The following is a 23,280-nucleotide window of genomic DNA, read 5'->3' on the forward strand; positions in this document are numbered from 1 at the left end:
ACTTTGTATTTTCGTACTCCATACCAGAGGCCGAATTTATCCACTGGCTTGACTGGGGGTTGAAGAATCTCGCAGTACCTTTTAAGATATAGCTCGATATCTTGGTCTGGAATCCTTCCAGTCCAGAATTTAACAACAAGAGTCACTACCTCTACCTGGACAGAAGACTCCACCTGCCAGTCTTTCCATTTCAGGTGCGATGCGTTGGAACGAGAGATCTCTAAGAAGCGACGTAACAGCGCCTCTTGGGTGAAACACAGCTCAAAGTCCCGTTTACTGGGCAGAGCGATGAGAGAGTATATGTCTTGCACATTTAGCCATGATGTTTGTAATAACAGCTCTTCAGCAACATAATCACGGGTCGGGGGATCCCCGTTTCCGATGTACTTCAGTCTCACCCATAAATTGCTGAAATTAGAAGCAAACGATAATGGGGCATACGGGGCATGATTACATAACTACTAATAACCTCCACCCTTGCCTCTTCCACTCATGGTTACAGTTTCTTCTTTGAACGAGCAAAGTCGAATAAACCGCTACCCGACGGAGCCGTTTAGCGGACCTAGCTGCTATTGGATATTTATATAGAGATCCTCCAGCTTCAAACTGTATTACCCTTCAAGGACCTGGAGTTCAAAAAAGTGCCCCTCCGACAGCCAAACCCATCTGTTCTCTGATTGGATTATTACATTTGTGATTGACATGACATTGACCAATCAGATGAAAGGAAGAAAAATAGGGTCAAAATTCGTACTTGTAACTTGAAGGGGTTTTTTTTTTTGGCTAAGTCCACACACAAATCTTTTTTTACACACACACACACACACACACACACACACACACACACACACACACACACACACACACTCACTCTCTTTTTACACATACAAATCCTGATTTGCAAGTACAAAACTGATTTACAAGTACAAAATATTTATGACCACATTTTGAGCCCATAGGGCCAGAGTCGCGTCTATTTTTCTAGGCGACTGAGGTCCTTCAACATCTGCCAGAAAATGCTCAGGATTTTCTATGAGTCTGTTGTGATCAGTGTGATCCTCTATGCTGTTGCATGCTGGGGGAGCAGGCTGAGGGTCGCAGATGCCAACAGACTCGATAAACTGATTCGTAAGGCCAGTAATGTTGTGGGGATGGAGCTAGACTCCCTCAAGGTTGTGTCGGAGAGGCGGATGTTGTCCAAGATAAAGACAATGTTGGATAACACCTCCCACCCACTCCATGACATGCTGGTCAGTCACAGGAGCACATTTAGTGAAAGACTACTGAACGACACAGGAAATCATTCCTGCCTGTGGCCATCTCCCTGTACAACACATCCACTTAACACACTGTTTACTGCAACAGCTACACCCTTCTTGCACATGTTCTTTTTCACACACACACACACACACACACACACACACACACACACACACACACACACACACAGAGCTATTCTTAGTGTAGTCTGTCTTTGTTAATGTTTGTTTATAATGGAGCACTAATGAAAAATTCCTCCTAGGGATCAGTAAAGTATTCTGATTCTGTTCAGCTCTTCGCAACGACGAAGAGCTGAACAAGCTGCTGGGCTGAGTGACGATCGCTCAGGGTAGTGTGCTGCCCAACATCCAGGCCAAGAACACTGAGAAAGCTAAATAAAATCCAGCCACTGTCCTCAACCAAGTAACGGATCTTGTAAGAGCCACTCACAACCTCTGAGAGTACACTTGCTTTAAGTAATGAAACTCAAACCCTTGTTCACACTAGAACTGAAGTGGGCCAGCCCTGTTAGTTTATCAGAGTGTGCAGCAAATGTAGCCTTTTCACTACATGAATAAAAATCTGATTGACTTAAATTGTACAGTTATTACCCAGACTTTTCTTTTTATAAACTCGCTGTGAAACCGGAAATCTGTAGTAAGAACACAAACATTAGCTCATTGTTTGTTCCTTAAAGTACTTGCACTAAAACTTACGAAAAAAACCCACCTACAAGAAGACCGCAGAACAGAGCCCTTAAAGTGAAGTGTGTGGCTCTTAAAAGAGCCGTTTGATGGATTAGGGTGAATGAGTTTAACCGCCGAAGCCGTAAAGAGTGCGGCCCTGTCTCTTCAGAGCGTACACCACATCCATGGCGGTTACAGTCTTCCTCTTGGCGTGCTCAGTGTAGGTGACGGCATCACGGATGACGTTCTCCAGGAACACCTTCAGCACACTGCGGGTCTCCTCGTAGATCAGACCGGAGATACGCTTCACTCCGCCACGGCGAGCCAGACGGCGGATAGCGGGTTTGGTGATGCCCTGGATGTTATCACGGAGAACTTTACGGTGACGCTTAGCGCCTCCTTTACCCAATCCTTTGCCACCCTTGCTTTTTTTTTTTTTTTTTTTAAAATATCAAATTTTTACAATTACAAATACCCACAATATAAACCCATACACAAGTTATTCACGTTATATTTTACATTTTACAAGGATAAAAGCTCCCACGGCAAGGCATTACATAGTTTCATATCTATAGTTTTCCTCCTCAAGTCTGCTACAATATTTTTACATACTATGGAACTACTTATCATTTTTTGTTCTATAACCCCTTTAGCCCTTGTTTTCCATATGTGTACATTTATAATGCACATCACCAACCAAAATAATCTTCTTTTATTTTCACTCATCTTTTCTTTAAACAAACCATATCTTACTGCTTTTTTATTATTTTCAATATCAAATCCGAGTTTATCCATCTTCTGTCTTATTTCAACCGTCCTGTAACATGATATCAACAGATGATCAAGAGTTTCGTCCTCATCGCAATTTTCCATAGGGCATTTCTTTGTAGTAACGAAGCAACTCCACTGTCCACAGCTCTTACTGGGAGACGTCCGACACAGATAAGCCACACTGTATATCTCCCACCCTTGCTTTTTTTTTTTTTTTTTTTTTTTTTTTTTTTAAAAAAAGCCTTTATTTCCAAAATTCACGGCGAATTCACAAGCGAATGACACATAAGAAAAAATATATATATTTTTACATCGATATACATAGCAATACACAGTAATTTACAATAGATACATAAAACCCAAAATCAAAAAAAAAAAAAAAAAAAAAAAACCTCTCAAAAAAAACCTCTCAAAAAAATTTTTTTAACATTAAATCTTATCAATTAAATCTTCAAAAGGTCCCAAGGTAAAGGGCTATTCTTTTTTTGGTCTAACGTTTTCCTCCTTCTCAGGTCTGTAAGGATATTCTTGCACACAGCCACACTATCTATCATTTTTTGCTCGATGACCACTTTGGCTCTCGTTTTCCAAATGTGGGTATTAATGACACACATGATAAGCCAAAAGAGGCGTCTTTTACTGTCGTACATTTTTTCGTTAAACAGACCATATTTTATAGCTTGTATGTTGTTATCAATTTCAAACCCTACTTTAGTCATTTGCTGTCTAATCTCAACTGTTCTATAACAGGATAGCAGTAAATGTTCAAGGGTTTCATCTTCGGCACACCCTGGCATTGGACATTCTTTGGTGGTAACATAACAGCTCCACTGGACCACCGCTCTAACAGGGAGACGTCCAACAGAAATAAGCCACACCGTATCTCTCATATTTTCAGAGATTAATTTGTCACGGATATTTTTAACTATTAACGGGTATTGTTCTACGCCCGCGTCTTTATATTTTATCTGTCCTTCATTATTTTTATTATTAATTATATTATATACTTGTCTAGTGCTTACTTCTGTCCAATTAATGCTATGGTCTTTCCACTGTTCTGTAGTGTCGCCAAAAAACAATTTATAATAAGGTATATTCGATCTAGCCCTACCTTTGATTTTTTTCCATTGAGTTACATTACCTTTAATCCAAGGAGCTTCTCTATTAAGAGCGCTAAAAATATTTTTAATAAAAGGAATTCTTAAAATGATGCGGAGGTCTGGAGCACCCAATCCACCACACTCTTTGCTTGTATACATTAAGGTTCTTTTCGTTACCTCTCTGTTTGTTCCCCATATTAGTTTGACACACAATTTGTTTAAAAGTATAAATGTTTTATGGGGGGGAGGAAAAACCGTAGCAAGGAAAAGAAGTTTTGATATTATATGGGTTTTAACTATAAAGGAACTGGAGTTTGCGCATGCGTCTGACGCTGTGATTTTGTTTGTGACTGTTGCGAGTCGCGCTGAACCGAGTAAGTGGAAAAAAGTGGAAAAAAGGGTGTTTTTCCTGATATCGATATTTTTGACACTGGTTAGCCAACAGTTTACATTACAAAGCTGCAGAAAAACTAGCTAATCACTAGCAACTGCCACAACTAGCTAAACGTAAGCTAAAGTGGCAGTTTTTCGTTGTTGACGCTGTCACCGGTACGAGATTTCGGAATGGCACCACTTACCTCAACATCCAGTTGTGAAAGCTGCGTCAACCTGAGCCAAAAAGTGATCGAGCTGGAGCAAAGGATATCCACGCTATACCAAATCCAGGGGGCTGAACGCGATCTTGACACGATCCTCCTTGGCAAAGCTCAAACCACCGCTACTAGCGCTGAGCTAGCCGACACAGTGCACCACTCAGCTGTTGTGTCCCAAGATCCCGCCAACGGTGAACCCAGGCTCCAAACTTGTGTCGCTGGTGTTTCTGCCACGGACGAGAACTGCTGGTTTCAACTAGGGGCCAGACCCAAGGCTCTGGTCAGCTCCACTCCACTCCAACCAGCGCCATGGACCATGATTGGGACGCGCGGTGGCTGCAGAGGGGCCAGGAGGATCCGTCTCTCGCACCCTCACCCCTCCGGTGCGGTAGTGCTGAAGAATAAATTCAGTATCCTGGATCCTGTGGACTTTCCTCCTCTGGCCGCTAGCCCTCGCCACCCCGCTGTGTCGCTGAAGTCTGCACCATCTCCACCACTACGTCCCCGGAGCCGTGGCGGGCAGCCCGGCGCTGTGGCGCAAACTCGCCGTGGAGAACTGTTCTTCACCCCGGCTCCTCGGAGAAGAGGACCCACGGCGCAGCTACCTGGGAGTCACGCACGCGGTCCGGCTGGTGCATCTCCATCTGAACACCCCCGGTGCCGTGGCGCAGGCGTCTCAGATGGCCAGCAGTCCCCGGTGGCATCTCCTCTCTCCACGCTGGTCCTCGGAGATTCCATCGTCAGGAACGTGTGGATGAGGGGGGCGCTCACGCTGTCGTTCCCGGGAGCCACCGTTGTCGACATAGTGGACAGAATTCCCAACATCCTGGCGTCCCACCCACAGGCCAACCGGCTCATCATCCACATCGGCACCAATGACATCCCCAAACGGCAATCTGAGCTGCTGAAGCTGGACTTCCTCCAACTCTTCAGCCTCCTTGGTCAGTTGCAAGTGAGTGCTTTTATCTCCGGCCCCACCCCCACCTGCGGCAGAGGGATAGGCCGTTTCAGCCGGCTGCTCAGCCTTAACACCTGGCTCTCCTCCGCCTGTGTCTCCCACGGCGTGGGTTTTATTAACAATTTTGATGCCTTCTGGGAGAGGAGACATCTTTTTGGGGCAGACGGACTCCACCTCAACGCCTGGGGACGCCGTTTGCTGTCCGCCAATTTGGTATTTGGCGTACAGCACTCCCGCACACGGCCCTGTCATTACCCCAAACCGACACTACCCGCTGATCTGTCCTCCACTGACTGATGTCCCCCTGGTCCCAGCTCCTATATTTGTTCCACTTTTAACAGTAATACACAAAACCCTGGACTCGGACCTCTCTCTCCCACAGTCAACACAATACCCGTAATAATCACAAACAGAGAGCAACACAATTATCATAAATCCAGTAACTCCAAAAACATTAATAACCTCCGGCCTCTTCAAAAATCTCAGCATTCATTGAACTCTACTGTCAAAAATCCACCAGTCTCAATTAGTATGGCACTTTTAAATGTTCGCTCTCTGTTGAACAAGTCTTTTATTATTAATGATTTAATTTTAGATAATAAACTTGATTGTTTATTTTTAACTGAAACATGGCTGGGTTCGGATGCACCAGTTGTTCTCACTGAGGCCTCCCCACCAAATTTTAATTTCTCTTTTTCCTTTAGAAGTGGTAAGAGAGGTGGTGGGACTGCATCTTTAACCAATAACACACTCACCACCAAACAAATTTTATTTGATCATTTTACCACTTTCGAATTCCACGCTATTGTTTTCAGCAGCCCTCCAGTTTTATCTGTCACAATTTATAGACCACCTAAAGACAGTGCTGCTTTTATCAAGGAATTCTCAGAATTTTTAACAAACATACATTCAAAATATAAAATGATAATTCTAACCGGTGATTTTAATCTGCACATAGATAATCCTTCTGACCCTACATCAAAAGAATTCTTAAACATTCTTCACTGTATGGATTTTACCCAGCACGTCACGCAGCCGACTCACAACAGAGGACACACTCTGGACCTGGTCATCACCCATGGGCTGTCCACCAGTGTGTCCTCTGTTGTTGACTTAGCTGTCTCTGACCACTACTGTGTGTTTTTTAACATCACCGGTTTTATTCAGCGGGAGACCTCGGTGCGAACTGTGAGGAGGCGCTATCTAACCTCTGAAGTGGCTGCAAATTTTACCAGGATTTTAGACGAATGCCCCCCTGTGATTCTACCTGCACCCTGTGATTTTATTTTTAATCATTTTAACCTAAAACTGAAGAAAAGCCTTGACTCCGTTGCTCCACTCACCACCAAAAAGATTAACGTAAAACGTGTATCACCCTGGAGAAACGAAGAAGTCAAAAAACTCAAAAGAAATTGCAGGGCAGCAGAAAGGAGATGGAGGAAAAATAAAAATGAAATCAACTATCAAATACTTTGCGAGCAACTTAAAATTTACAATAATACACTAAGGAATTCAAGAAATTCATACTTCGCCAAAATAATCAGTAATAACAAAAATAATCCCAAGGTCCTCTTCTCCACCATAGATCACTTATTTAACCCTGATTTTAACAGCTCCCAAAGAAGCCCCACAGACTCACTCTGTGAGCAGTTTGCAGACCACTTCAGGGGAAAAATCAACACCATCAGATGTGATATTTTATCTTCTCGTGATATGATTTTAAACACATCTGAAGGCTCGATTGTACCTGAGGAGACACTGGACAGCTTTGTCCTGGTTAATGCTGAGAACCTTAAGAAAGTTTTCTCCACAGTGAGACCCACCACATGTCTTTTAGATCCAATCCCCTCTCCACTTTTTAAAACACTTTATGGATTTTTTGAAGCTGAGCTTTTATACATGATGAATTGCTCTCTTCAGTCGGGTGTCTTCCCTGCTGACTTTAAAACGGCGGTGGTGAGGCCCCTTCTGAAGAAGAGCAATTTGGATTGCAATAATTTTAATAACTACAGACCTGTATCCAACTTACCATTTTTAAGTAAAATTTTAGAAAAACTTGTTTTTATTCAGATTAATGATTTTCTGAATGATAAACAGATCCTAGAAATATTTCAGTCTGGATTTCGGGTGAACCACAGCACAGAGACGGCTCTCCTAAAGGTTTTAAATGATCTTAGATGTAACTGGGACTCCCAAAAGCTCACAGTCCTGGTGCTACTGGATCTAAGCGCAGCTTTTGATACAGTAGACCACGCTATACTTTTAAACAGACTGAAACACATGGTGGGCCTCTCTGGTACTGTACACAACTGGTTCACTTCCTATCTCTCAGACAGAACTTTTATGGTGAGTATGGATACATGCTCCTCTAAGATCCATAAAATGACATGTGGTGTGCCTCAAGGGTCGGTTTTAGGCCCTGTACTTTTTAATTTATATATGCTCCCTCTTGGCGGCGTCATCAGGAGGCATGGAGTGAACTTCCACAGTTACGCTGATGATACTCAGCTGTATATCTCCGTGTCTCCTGATGACACCAGACCAATGGATGCCCTTTTTAACTGTATTGTAGATATAAAATCTTGGATGGCAGAAAACTTTTTACAGCTTAACCAGGACAAAACTGAAGTTTTAATCATCGGTCCCGAGGCTCAGAGAGAGAAACTCTTGTCTAAATTACAGGCATTTTCACTATGCCCTTCACTACAAGTGAAAAACCTGGGTGTTATTTTTGACTCTGAGCTTGGTTTTATCCCACATATTAAACATGTAACCAAAATTGGATTTTATCATCTAAAAAATATAGCCAGAGTCCGCCCTATTCTCTCTCGGGCCAACACGGAGATGCTGATGCATGCTTTTATTACCAGTCGCATTGATTATTGTAATGCCCTGCTCTCTGGTCTCCCCAAAAAGAATATTTCACCTTTGCAACTTTTGCAAAACTCTGCAGCTCGTGTGCTGACGAAGACCAGAGGGCGGGCCCACATTACACCGGTTTTACAATCGCTGCATTGGCTCCCCGTGTGTTTCAGGATCGATTTTAAAGTTCTTTTATTGGTTTTTAAATGTCTTAATGGTCTTGGGCCTTCTTATCTTTCAGATCTGCTTTTACCATATGAACCCTCACGGACCCTGAGGTCCTCTGGTACTGGCCTTTTGATTGTCCCTAAAGTCAGGACACATACTCACGGAGAGGCAGCTTTTCAGTCGTATGGTCCTCGACTGTGGAACAGCCTGCCGGAGGAGCTCAGGGCCGCAGAGAACGTTCATGTTTTTAAAAACAGGCTCAAGACCCACCTTTTTAATTTAGCTTTTAACTAACGTTATTTATTTTATGCTTATTTATTCTATCCTGTTATTCTATTTATATTATTCATTTAGTTTTACCTAATATTTACTGATTTTATTCTTATTCATTTTTTATCTTCTTACTCTGTTTATACTTATATTTATATTATATCCCACTCTTATTTATTTTATCTTTTTATCCTGTTTATATTCTTATTAGGTCATATCTCCAGTGTTTCCTCGGAGGGGGTTCTCTGCACCGGGGCTGTGATCGACAGTGGCTGCTGGGGCCCTGTGGGTCCTCTGAGCCTGGCTGGGGGGCTTCTTAGCCTCCCTCCTGCTGTGTGCCCAGCCTGGAGGCTGCGGTCTGTGACCGGCTCCCGGTGCAGACAGCTCCCTGTGATAGTGTTTCCTCACTTGGCTAATACGTACCCAGCCCAATTTTACTCTTTAGGTGTGTGTGTGTGTATGTGTGTACGTGTGTGTGTGGGGGTGGGGGGGTGGGGGGATGTGTGTATCATGACCGCTTCTGTTAATGACAGTGCGGGGAATGAGTGGGAGGGTGAGGTGGGCTGCTTTTAACCATGTAAAGCACTTTGTGCTACAGTTTGTATGAAAAGTGCTTTATAAATAAAGATTGATTGATTGATTGATTAACTCGAGCTTTATAGTTAGTATTTTTATTTTCCCATTTGACTACTTCTTCTTTAATTTCACATTCCTTTTTAGACCAATTTAACAAACAGGGGTCCCCTTTGTTGATCCAAATTCCCAGGACTTTCATTTCTTCATACACTTGTATGTTTATTTCCGGTTTTTGCACTGAGGAACCAAACCACACGCCCTCTGTTTTTTCTGGGTTCAATTTTGCCCCTGATGCCAGTTCGTATTGTTTGAGATGAGACAGTAACCTGTCTAACTCATCATGGTTCCTAATAATAACTGTGATATCATCGGCATAAGCCATGGCTGTCACTCTATAGCCATCATTAAAACAGTATCCTTTAATATTAGGGTCATTATTGATTAATTTTAATAAAGGATTGATGGCTAAAACATACAAGGCAGCACTTAGTGGGCATCCCTGCTTCACTCCACATGAAGCATGAAATTGATCGGTCAAACTTCCATTTACCTTGACTTGTATGATGGATTTCTTGTATAACAATTTTACCATTGCAATAAAACTGTCCGGCATCCCATAGGCTTTCATAACTGCCCATATATATGAATGGGAGAGATAATCAAAGGCCTTCTTTTGATCTAAACCAATAATAAAAAATTCAGAGTCTCTTCTGGAGTATATTACCTCTCTCAGGGTGCACAGATTATCCCACATCTGGCGACCTTTTATAGCACATGTCTGTTCCTTTACAACAATTTTATCTAATATATCTTCTAATCTATTCATTATTATCTTAGCTAATATTTTGTAATCAACGTTCATTATTGTTAATTGCCTATAATTATTTATATCACTTTTATCACCTTTTTTATATAATAAACACATCAGCCCAAAATAAAAAGACTCACATAATACTCCTTTTTCAAGACCTGAATTCAATGCTGAGGTTAAGAGTTCGTTTACTTCCTCTAAACCTAACTTGTAAAACTCAGCTGGAAGACCATCTAGACCTGGAGTTTTATTGTTATTTAGTTGCTCAATAGCAACTACAACCTCTTCTTTTCTTATCACCCCAAGAAGTGGATCAAAAGCAGAAGGTTCAAGAGGTTCAATAACACTTAACAATGATTTTAAAGCATTGCTGTCTGAAGGTAATGCCGAAAACATGGAAGAGCATTGTTCTTTGACTGCGTGTCTTTTCTCACTCTCATTGAGGGTTAATTTTCCTCTTCCATCCTTAATGGAGGGGATAAAGTTGCTACCACGTCTCCTCTGACCAGAGACAATCGCAAAGTCAGTGTTACCATTTCCATCACACCCTGCTGTTACATGCATATTAAATAGTAATTCATTATTTATCAACTCTATTCCTTTTTTCAATTCATCCATCTGATGTTCCTCTTCTTCGTTTCTTTTTTTATATTTTAAATTTATATATGTTTTTACATCTTCATTATATTTCATATTCTTGGCATGATTTAGCTCCCGACATTTGAATTTAAAAAAATCTTTTAAGCGGTTTTTAAGCAGATCCCACAGTTCTATCTCAGAATTTACCAGAACTCTTAATTGCACTATTTTTTTAATTTCACATTTTAGTTCTTGTATTAGGGCAAGATTCCTCAAACACGCCGTATTTAATTTCCAGTAACTTTTAGGATAGTCAAAACCACACTGCATTGTAGCTTTAACAATCATATGATCAGATAGATCAGTCATATATGTATCATAATTAAGGGCGCGTATTGAGGAAGAAATGTAAATCCTATCTATTCTAGTTTGGACATTTGTGTCAAATCTAGTAAAATGAATCTTTGTGGGATGTATTACTCTATAAAGATCTCTAAGGGAAGCATCGGCGCAAACTTGCGCTAAAAATTTACCTTCACGATTGATCTTAAAAGGCGTTGTAGCAACTCTATCCCTTTCTTCCGTTACAATATTAAAATCACCACATACTATTAAATTAAAACCCACTTCCAAGAGCTGCTTCATTTTTTTTAACAGCCTCATTTTCTTTGTCCTTTCAGGTGCAGTATAAACATTAATGATCCGCATCTTCTGTCCATGATAAAAACAGTCAACCAAAAGAAGTCTTCCAGGAATAATGTCTCTTCGTTTGATTATATTCACATTTGAGTCATTAAAAAAAATACCAACTCCATCTGCACTATCCTCCCCAATTGAAATTATTGAGTGTTCCGGACCCCACATTTGAGTCAGGGCAGATATATCATTATCACTTTTCAGTCTCATCTCTTGTAGACAAAGAATATCATAATTTAGCTTTAATAAATAATCCACTTTCCTTTTCCTGTATCTTTCTGATTGTAAGCCTCTAATATTCCAGGTTAGTACTCTGAGGAGACTTATAATCGAAATTAATATAAAGCAGTTACTTACGAAGGGCTAGGTCTGACGTCTTTCCGTTTCTCCCTACTATAGGAGGCCGCGGAAACACTCCTCTTTCTGCATACACTAGGAGAATCATTAATGAGCTCACCCATTGCAGGGTGATCATTATTGGAGAAAACTGCCCACCGTAGCTCTGCTTCTGTCTGATCGTCATCATGGCTTACTGTAATATTTCCCGTTGGTGTTTCCACAGGCGATCCTTCACTCTCACTCGCACTTTCATAGCTGTCAGATGTGATGTCCTCATCGCTGTCGTCATCCTTCTCTTCCTTGTTGTTTCCATCCTCACTGACACTCTCTGATGATACTGACTTGGATCCATTTGTATCCCGTGTGTCTAATTGCTCCTCCACACAGCTGTCCTCGCTTTCCTGCTGTTCTAAATGTAGATCCTGATGCTCCTCCTCCTCCGGTACAGCCGGTTCAGTAGGTCCTTCTGTTGTCATGGTTGTATTCTGTTCAGTCGGAGGAGGTACTTTAGACCCAGTTTCTGGGAGGTTTCCTGATTGTTCTGGAAGTGTTTGTTCTCCCGCTGCAGCTTGCGATACAATCACACGGACCTCAGAGCTTTCTAGAGTTCCTGCTGTTTGCTGGTGGTCAGGTGTCTCAGAAACAGAAAGAGATTGATGCTGATTCTTAGCCATGTTTGCATAGGATTTTGGACATTTAAAGAAAGTATGTCCTATTTGACCACAAAGAGAACATTCACTTTCATTTTGGCATTCTTTAGCTTTATGTCCCAGATTTCCGCATTTCCAGCACTTGATCGTGGGACATTCTTTTACTTGATGGTCAGAAGCCTGGCAAATAAAGCATCTAGCCGTTTGACCGGGATAGATAACTCGACCATTGTACGGACCCAGTGAGATGGAGTTGGGGATATGGATGAAATGACCATCTTCATCCCTCCGAAGACGAACTTTAAACTTCCGAATCCCATACCACAGGCCGAATTTGTCCACCGGTTTAATAGGCGGATGTAACACGTCACAATATCTTTTCAAATACAGTTCAATGTCATGATCAGGAATTCTTCCTGTCCAGAATTTGACCACTAGGGTGGTTGTTTCAATTTGAAGAGAGGATTCTACTGTCCATTCTTTCCATTTTGGCTGGCCAGAGTTTGAAACAACAATCTCCATGAAGCGTCTTAAAGGGGCTTCCTGGAGAAAACACAGCTCAAAGTCCCTTCTATTTGGAAGGGAGATGAAGGAGTAAATGTCCCGAGGATTAACCCAAGAGGACTGAAAAAGCAATTCCTCCACAACAAAGTCTCTAGTGGGGGGTTCTCCTTCCCCAACATATTTCAATCTGACCCATAAATTGCCAAATTTGGAGGCATAGGGTGCAGGTGTATAGTGCGGCATGATAGCAGTGGGCACAAAGAGAGCAGGTGGGCAAGGATTAACTAAGTGTTCCCACCCTTGCTTTTTTTTTTTTTTTTAAAGCCTTTATTTCCAAAATTCACGGCAAATTCACAAGCAAATGAAACATAAGAAAAAATATTTTTTTTACCCACCCTTGCTTTTTTTTTTTTTTTTTTTTTTTTTTTTTAAAAGCCTTTATTTCCAAAATTCACGGCAAATTCACAAGCAAATGACACATAAGAAAAAAATATTTTTTTACATCAATATACATAACAATACACATAGTAATTTACAATAGATACATAAAGCACAAAATCCCCAAAAAAAAAAAAAACCTCAAAAAAAATTTTAACATTAAAACTTATCAATTAAATCTTCAAAAGGTCCCAAGGTAAAGGGCTATTCTTTTTTTGGTCTAACGTTTTCCTCCTTCTCAGGTCTGTAAGGATATTCTTGCACACAGCCACGCTATCTATCATTTTTTGCTCGATGACCACTTTGGCTCTCGTTTTCCAAATGTGGGTGTTAATGACACACATGATAAGCCAAAAGAGGCGTCTTTTACTGTCGTACATTTTTTCGTTAAACAGACCATATTTTATAGCTTGTATGTTGTTATCAATTTCAAACCCTACTTTAGTCATTTGCTGTCTAATCGCAACTGTTCTATAACAGGATAGCAGTAAATGTTCAAGGGTTTCATCCTCGCCACACCGTGGCATAGGACATTCTTTGGTAGTAACATAACAGCTCCACTGGACCACCGCTCTAACAGGGAGACGTCCAACAGAAATAAGCCACACCGTATCTCTCATATTTTCAGAGATTAATTTGTCACGTATATTTTTAACTATTAACGGGTATTGTTCTACGCCCGCGTCTTTATATTTTATCTGACCTTCATTATTTTTATTATTAATTATATTATATACTTGTCTAGTGCTTACTTCTGTCCAATTAATGCTATGGTCTTTCCACTGTTCTTTTTTTTACCCACCCTTGCCCCTTCCACTCATGGTTACAATTTTCTCTTTAAACGAGCAAAGTCGAATGACCCTCAACCAGACGGAGCCGTGTTATTATGTGTGCCCGGCGGACGTAAAAGAAAACAGACGGTGCGAGGTTCGCTGGACGGCTCGAAGCTCAGTGGCTCCGCCCACTCTTCTATTCTCTAAATGTGGAAATGTTGTCTTTGGTTAATGACAAATTTTCCTCCACTGTAATTGGAGCATCTATAATCTGCTGGTCAGTAATAGAAAGCTGTGGCAGATTTAAATCAGTAAAGAAAACTTCAAATTTCTGTTCATCTGAACTACCTTGTGTAGAATAAAGATTATTGTAAAAGGCCCTGAATCCATCATTTATATGTCTAGTAGAAGCTGAATTAACCCCTTCTGATTGTCGTATGCCTGGGATATGGTTCATACTGTCGTTCTGTTTAAGACGATATGCTGATAAACGGCTCGGCTTTTCTCCCATTTCCCAATATGGTTGATTAATGCGAAATAAAGCATATTCTGCCTTTCTGTTGTACAGTACATTCAACTTATATTTAACTTTAACGATTTTATTCAACGTAACTCTGTCTTTTGTATGGGAATGTACTGCCTCAAGTGCCTTTAATTCGGCTTCTAACATAATATTCTTGTTAACTGCCTTCTTTTTAAAGGAAGCGTAAGAAATTATCCTCCCCCTTAAGTATGCCTTCATAGCATCCCGCCAGGTAGCCAATGTAGTGTCCTCTCGATTATTTGTCTGTTTGTAGAATTGTATTTCATCTCTTCTCAATTTAATAAACCCAGAGTCTTTAATTAAGGACACATTTAAACGCTATCTATGGCTTTGGGGGATCTGTAAAATATTTCCAAGACATAGAAAAATTGGCGCATGGTCCGAGATTACTATATTACCAATACTTGAATCTATAGAGTTTTTCACTAAGGCTTCAGAAATAAGAAAGTAGTTGATTCTAGTATAAACATTATGAGGCGGAGAGTAAAAGGAATATTCCCTGCCTTCTGGGTGCATTGTCCGCCAAATATCATTCAGACCTAAATCTGAGGTCATCTGCCTTATGGCAACTACAGATTTACTCTCTGTGCCTCTCCTAGGGAGTGATCTATCTGGGTCTTGATCCAGTATTTGACTAAAATCTCCTCCTACCACTATTTGTGCACCATCTAATTCCAAAAGTTACTATGATAGGTTATGAAAAAGGCGGGTATGTCCGCATTAGGTGCATAAATATTACATAAAATTATTGGTGTGTCCAGTAATTGTCCATAAACCAATATAAATCTACCTTCCTTATCTGTTATTACTTTTGTTTCAGCAAAGCAAACTGCTTTATGAACCAGAACCGACACTCCCCTACTTTTACCAGTTCCAGGACTGGAAAAGAGCATTTAAGTTTTAAGGCTTCTGACTTAAACATGTGCGTTTCTTGAATAAAGGCTATATCAACTCTTGATAACTTTAAATACGTTAATATTTTCTTCCTCTTAATCCCGTTATTCAACCCCTTAGCATTCCAGCTGGCTATTTTGAAATCTGTCTGTCTATCCATGTTACAATGTGGAGTTCCATATAATACTCCAATTCACAAGTATACCCATTGTAGAGAGTGGTTTTATGTGAAGATAGATCAATTTATAAATACAAGCATTCAAACTAAATAGAAACAAACTAAAAACAGCTCCAGCAAAATTCCAGCCAGAAAAAAGGACAAAACAAAAAACAAGACTAGCCGGTGCCCGGCTAGCAACCCAGCACATAACTACTAATTTATAGAGATATTGAAATTAGTCAAGTAAAAGAAAAAGAAAATCCCTGCACCAAACCCATCTAACAATACATTAACACACACTTACATATGGTAAAGTACTTCGCCATCCCCGATCACAAAAAAGGAAAACATAGAGTGTCACTTATCTTAGGGGAACATATTCTTAATGAATTTGAAACCTCCTCAGGTGAAGAAAATCTGTGCCTTGCTCCATTACATTTTATTTCTAGAGTGGCGGGGAAGAGCAGCGAGTATTCCACTCCTCTTTCCCTCACCTCCAACTTGATTTGTTTAAAGGACACACGCCGGTCCATGGTTCGTCTGGAGTAATCCGGAAAAAACATTATCTTCGCCCCACGCCATAGAATCTGGCCTTTCTCTCTGGCCACCCGAAGAATACATTTTTAAGCACATAATTACTTCAGTAACTTGAGAGCGCTGATCTAGATACAATATTGATGTCGAGCTTGCAGCTTCGGGGTCCCGTGTTGGCTGAGAGAGTCCTGTGCCTCTACCTAGTCGACAAATAGAAAAAAAAAATCTCTGGTGTTTGTTCACTGAGTCTCGAAAAATCTGTGGAGGGTCTGGTAGGCTGACAGATGTTGAGGTTTCCTTTTACTATGAAAAAGAAACTGAGACCTGCTTTACACAGTTAGGGTTTCCAGAGAGGATCTGCACACTCTGATACAGACATGCTCTGTTGAATAAGGGGTGACAGCTTGCAGTGTGGTCAGAGTCAAAGACCAGCCATCTGTGATAAATGTCTGCTAACAGAATAGTTCTGGTGACTAACTTTGCTTCTGCAGATTTGTTGTTTGTTTGTATTGTTTGCTGCCCTGATCACTTACTGGGGGAGTCTCTTCTAACTGAGCTGGTCACACACTAAACCAACACATCACATAATGATGGTGACTGTGAAGTTCACCATGCAAGAAACGACAGAGTTTATATGTTCATACACAAATATGTAGTAACCAAATCAGTTTACAATTAAATGTTTTTATTTTTTTCTAACAGAAGATAAATGGAATAAGTTAAAAAGCCATAAATATTTCTTTATTCCAGTAATCTGATCAGCCACGTTGGTGAAGAATTACAGAAATTCCCCATGTTGTTCTTTACGTGTGAAAACACTGCACTGAAACTGATTGGAAATAAAAAAGGTTTCTTCAACCTGATAGTAAAATGTCAGACACAACAGTGTCTGTGAGTTCTAACACTGAAATGACATCAGGAGCTCACAAAGCTTTTAAATTAGAGTAACACTGAAGGTCAGTGGATTAGATTGAGGAGAGGAAATAATTCCACTGATCTCTGTTAGTTTCTGATCTTTCTTCTTTTTAAACTTTTTGAAAATAGATGGTGCAAACAAACTGTATCAGGCCTACCTCATAAGAATAAGAACATGTTACCTAATTATAGCCTTACTAGAACTTGTATTGTACTTTTAAAGCCACACTTACAAACACAAAGTAAAAGAAGGGTGAAGGAATTCATAAAAACAGAATTACAGATAAACTACTTACTGTTTTGGGCTCTTTGTCCTTCCCCTGGATGATAGGTTTGTGGTAGTGAGGCATGAATCTCTCTGGGGACTTTGTGTTTGAGTAAAAATTTGCCTGTTGTTCTTATGAACCCTGTGTCTCATGTGTTTAGCTGGTTTCAGCTTCATGTTTGTTTTCCTTTTTGTCCCTGTCAAGTTTGTGTATCTTAGTCTCTGTCTCGGTGTTTGTTTCCTGTTTTATTTCTGTCTTATTTTGGCCCTTTGTGCATTTAAACCCTTAGTTGGGAATAAATGTGGATTTTCTGCTGCAGAAAATAAAAGTCAGTTTTGCGATTTATGAAGTTTGCCCTTTGATCTAGATTTTGGCTCAGCTTCCAGCTAAACTGTGACATAACTATGGCAATGCTGAGATACAGATCTCCAGTGAAGGTGTCACCATGATGAGCAAAGCAAGGCTTCGTGAAAGATTTGAAGTGTTTGTGCTTGTATTGACGATTCAAAACAATCTGAAAACATGTCCACAGTGGCACCTGTTGGACAGTTTGGCAATTGTCACCTCTTGATCATATTCTCTGAAATGGTGACACAGACAAGTTCTCCACAACTCCAAACAAAACCACTTATTATACCAGACCATCCAGTAGCGGTTTTTGATACGGGCGACACGGGTGGTGGCCCGGGGCGGCATCGTAGTGGGGCTGGCATCACAGGTATAGGCAAAAAAAATAAATAAATAAATAAAAAAATAGCTCGTTCTCATGCTGCCCCGACGTTATGCCAGCGCATATTGGGAATGGCATAGGCACCGATCGGGGCGCCAGAGGGAGTGTTTGTCCAGGGCGCAAAACAGGCTAGGACCGCCACTGAGACCATCCATAACTCTGATCATCACATTTTGGAGAAATCCTCAAACAAACAAGGCACCAATGTTCCCTCTAATTTTTCATGTGTCTGAGCGAACACACAAACTCCCTGAGTGATCCCTTGGACCACTGTGAGCAACATCAGACGTGTGCACTGTGGTCACGCCAGCATCGAATCCGTCCAAGTTACATGGTTTATTAAAATAATCAAATTACAGCATTTACATTTATGTTAGACTACCTTTAATTAACTGCTTTAGCCCACTTACAATAAAAATATTAAAAATCTTGTTCATGACCTGTGTAGTATGTTAACACTATTGGAAGTAAAAATAACTTGAACTCCAATTTGAAAACACAACTTTCTTTCTTTTTTTCTTTTCTTTTTTTTTTTTTATAAAGCTCTGATTTGTATTATGAGTCTGTGGTCTGGGAGAGAGTCCTGTAACTCTCTGTCTGCAAATACAGGATATAATGACCAATGTTGGGCAATTAATTATATAGTTACTTCTTCAAAAAAGTTATTGAGTTTTGCAAACAACAACGTTTTTTGCAGCTGTTTGCCTAAAAATGCAGCCAAGGTGTTTTTTTAAATAAACATTTAAAACTATTTACAGAACAATCAGCTGTTCTGCATCAAATTTGATGCCACACAAATTATTTGTGCCACTCCAAAACAACACACTAACTTTAGACTCCAAACACGCTGAACATCGCAAATCTCTCACATCTCAAAACACTGCCGTCACTTCTAAAACCTCCCCCCTTCCTAAACAATAAATGCCATATTGCCATATCATTTTTTTGATTGGTCCATTTTTCCACCAATAAGAAAGGGTGGGGTTATTTTTGGTTTTGTTTTTGCTCACAGGCGGAGAGTGCTTTGGAGCGCTTTCCTTATAAAACACAGTTTTTACCGTTTCTTCCTGCAGTAAATATAAATATAAACAATGACGGTATTCAGGAAAACAAACAAACAAACATTGCATATATTTTTTTATCATAACTCTGGTTTCACGTGGCCTATCAACACAATTTAAAAACTGTTATAAAGTCCGCATGTCAAGTATACTTGACTCTGCTCTATGCTGTGTAAATGTGACTTTTGGGCTGGGTGAAATCTGTGAAGCAGAATGAATATTTTATTTTAACATTGCACTGCTAATCATCGGTTGTGGCCAATCAAATTGTATGGTCCTACTATAAATAGTAGCTGCTATTTTGATTTATTTATATTTATTTTTGGTTGATTGAGGTTGTTTGTGCTACTGGTGTGTTTGTGGAGTCGGATTAACCACAGAGGACGTATTTGATTTCCCGTTTCGGGTCTGTTAATAAGTTGTGTTTTTACTCTGAAGGCCTAAAGTAGAGGTGACTGGGTGCCCTGGTGGTGGGATATTCCGTGGTTCGTGATTATTTATGCATTCGCCCACTGGTAATCCAGGCTCTGAATCAGTTAACAGTACACGTGCAAATACATGATTGGCTCTTCTGACGTCTGTTTTAAATAGCTGTCAATAAATTCGTTATTTTACTCCCTACCACGGCTGTGGCTCATGTGTTACAAACCTTAGAAACTATGCAAATGAACAAGAAGGCACTAACTAGATACTGTCTGTGTGAAATTCCCAGGTTGGCGTTGTCGGGTTTCCCCTGTGACTGTAAAGCTTTAAGCTCCCGATCGCCACAACACCATCTTTGTGTTTGCAGAATCTGATGGATTCTGGTCAGCTGTACATAGATATTCCTGACAATATACAGTAAACCCGAGTCTTAAAAAAACTGTATTAACTGAATTTGAGTAAATAATAAACAAATTTGTTCACCTGTGTTTGAGCCTCAGGCATGGCACCATGACACTCCCATGTTTTAAATGTACGTTGGAATAGCATGCATCAACACAATAAGTGAGCGGGAGGAGTGAGGCGTGGGGTCTTCACACACCCCCGTTCTCTGTTCGCCATCTGGGGCAGGGGCTAGCCGTTTGGTCGGTGTCTGGGCTAGTGGGCTGACAAGACTGACACACTTTGTACAGTTACATCATAGTCATTGGTTACAACACATAGTACCCCTCCCCCGCGACCCACGCACACCTGCACACACACACAGCAGCACCAACGAGGTAAAGTCCCTTCGCATGGTGGTAAAACAGGAAACTTAAAATACGAGCTTTATCGGTTTGTTGTTTGTTCTGCCAGACGTCTCCAAACAGAAACCGTGAAAAGCAACAAAGCAGCATTATTAAACATGAAACCTATGACAGAAATATAGGCTACTCATGTGACTCCTCAAACAACTTACAAGTTTCCAAGACAAACCAAGACTATTATTATTATTATTAGTAGTAGTAGTAGTAGTAGTCTTACATTTGTATATTATATACATTTATTGCTAGTTTCGTTTCGTTTTTGTATGGTCTGGCATTGTACAGCAACAAGCATTTCACTGCATGCCGTACTATGTATGATTGTCTATGTGACAAATACAAATTGAATAGAATTTTAACTTTTAGATTTCATCTAAAATGCACCAGGAGAACAAGTTGATTTGAATAATGTGTTCATTAGTCTGTTCTGTTGCGGTGCATCATAAAGGTGAGCTGTAAATGTAGCACATAAAACACTTTTCAAAAATTAAAGAAATATTTTAAATATTGTCAAACTCTGTTGCAGATTGTTCAGTTAATACATTTAAAACAGATGACGTTCATCACGCTGTACAGATCGTGTCTGATTGTGTGTGTTGGGCATTTTTCACACTTTGTCACAAATATAAACATTTTTAAGGAAACAACGACGAAAAGCTTTCATGAGACGGTTGCTTTACTTGTAAAAGATAACAGTGCATATTTGCATGTACACATATGGATGTCTTACAATTTTTCTACAATGTTTTCATCTTATCTATTTTTATTGTTTTTATTATATTATCCCTCTGTCCAGCACTTTGAACGACACTTGATGTCTTTTAACTGTGCTATAAAGATGACTTGACTTGACAATAGAGAAACGAGGAAGCGGTGTCCTTTGCGTCATTCTATTCTCATCCATAACCCGCGTATTTTTGTTCTTTTGGTTTCTTCCGCCATGTGCAACTTGACGTGCAGTCTGAGCTCTGGATAAGCAGGAATGTGGATTCTACCGCAGATATCCGGTTAAAACCTTTGGGAGAGAGATCAAAGTTTTGTTTTGTTTTTGTATTTTAGACCGCGTTGCTTCTGCGGAAAGAAAGACACGGCAGTAAGTACATTTGTGCAGAGGTTTGTTGCATCATTCAGTGTTATGCGATCTCCTTCTTTCCCCCGCACTCATCTTCAGATCAGAAATAGGTCCGACATGTTTGTTCACAGTTTTTAGTTTTGGTCCGGGCTGCTGCATAAAAACAGAAACTCATCGACAACATTCAGCCGAATTAAATCCATATTAGACTTTAAACTCACTAAAGAGTTTCTGAAGCAGATTCGACTGGAATACGAAAACATCTACACAACTAAATAAGTAGTGGTTTGCATTTCTCGATTTGCACTAATTTGCATTAGCAGTGTAAGCCTAAATTATTTCCTACTCATAAAAAAAAAAAAAAACACGTGTCAGAATGAATTTTTCAGACAACAGCTGATAATCTGAGCTGCAGTAGATCGAGAAAATCGAGAAAATACTCGATTACCTACTGCAGCTGTGATGAGTTAATTGTCTCAGTTAATACATGTTATAAATAATGATGTAGTTCAATGTTCTCGTTCTGCGGTTTCACACTTTAGGGCTCAATGAAGAATGCCATGCTGCACAGCTCTCTTCCTCTCAGCATTAACAGTGACTCTCTACTGTGCTGTAGTCGGTGAGTAGTTGCTAATGTTTCTGTTTACTATATACATATTAGTATTTAATACAGTAATTAAAAATAATTTTAAAGGCTTGCTGCTACAAAAAATATGATATGTGGCATCAAAACTGTACATTTTGTATTTTATGTCAACAGAAATATTCTTATACTTATAAGAATCATTAGAAAAAATCTTATTTTCTTTTATTTGTTTATTACAGAAGATTTACTCTTGTACCATTCATCATGTTTAGAATCAATTATTACGACTTGAATAGCAGAAGTGGAACTATGCTGCCTTCCATCTCCTTGTTTGTATTTTTTGACACTGGGTTTTTTTGTAAGTTGCTAATTATCATCCTAGTCAAAGGAGTTGCAAAGAAAAGCGTCTGGACTTCTTTAAGTTGCTTGAAGACGTTTCACCTCTCATCCGAGAAGCTTCTTCAGTTCTAAGGTCAAATGGCCGAGAGTCCCAGATTTAAACCAAGTGGGAGTATCCCCCCAAAGAGGGACAAAGGACCCCCTGGTGATCCTCTAATCACATGAGCCAAGGTGTGAAAGTGGGTGTGGGACCTAATCAGCCAGGGTTTCGGGTGTGCTCATTGTGAAACCTGGCCCCACCTTGTCATGTGAATTCCTGAGGTCAGATGGCCCAGGATGTGAGTGGGCGTTAAGGCGTCTGGGGAGGGATCTCAAAACTGGATTATAGATGGCAGACAGTTGGTGTCGTAAACCACCTCCTCTGTTCAAAGATGGTCGCTCACAGTGGACATAGATGGCCTCTTTCACTCCTCTTTCAAACCATCTGTCCTCTCTGTCCAAAATGTGAACGTTGGCATCCTCAAAAGAGTGACCTTTATCCTTAAGATGCAGATGAACTGCTGAGTCTTGTCCTGTGGAGGTGGCTCTTCTATGTTGTGCCATGCGCTTGTGAAGTGGCTGTTTGGTCTCTCCAATGTAGAGGTCTGGGCATTCCTCGCTGCAATGTACAGCATACACCACGTTGTTAAGTCTGTGTAATTATCATCCTGTTTTTCCCTTCTCCGTGAGGCATCTTCTGGTGATAACATTGTAGCTTTTTACATACATTTTTAAAAATGTATTTCCAATTTTTCTTTTTTAGAAGTGACTTTGTGGTATAATGGGCCTCCCACTCACCTTGTAAAGATAAACCCTTTCAAAAGTGGAGTTAGGATTTTTTTTTAAATGCTTTAAACACTCAGCTGAACCTGAGCATTTA

At 40.2% G+C, this 23,280-nt stretch overlaps 2 protein-coding genes across 2 annotated transcripts in view; both read right to left on the bottom strand.

Moving 5' to 3' along the window:
- Positions 1–23,280, bottom strand: part of LOC134624543 (histone H2AX-like) — a 50,068-nt gene that overhangs the window by 10,086 nt on the left and 16,702 nt on the right. The gene's annotated exons all lie outside the window — the stretch shown is intronic.
- On the bottom strand, positions 2,074–2,373 carry LOC134624547 (uncharacterized; the record flags this gene model as incomplete). The annotated part of the gene is made up of 1 exon (XM_063469547.1): positions 2,074–2,373. A coding segment is annotated over one exon (300 nt), but the record flags the coding sequence as incomplete, so codon positions are not given.

Source organism: Pelmatolapia mariae, linkage group LG3_W (assembly GCF_036321145.2).
Source record: "Pelmatolapia mariae isolate MD_Pm_ZW linkage group LG3_W, Pm_UMD_F_2, whole genome shotgun sequence".
Taxonomy (NCBI): domain Eukaryota; kingdom Metazoa; phylum Chordata; class Actinopteri; order Cichliformes; family Cichlidae; genus Pelmatolapia; species Pelmatolapia mariae.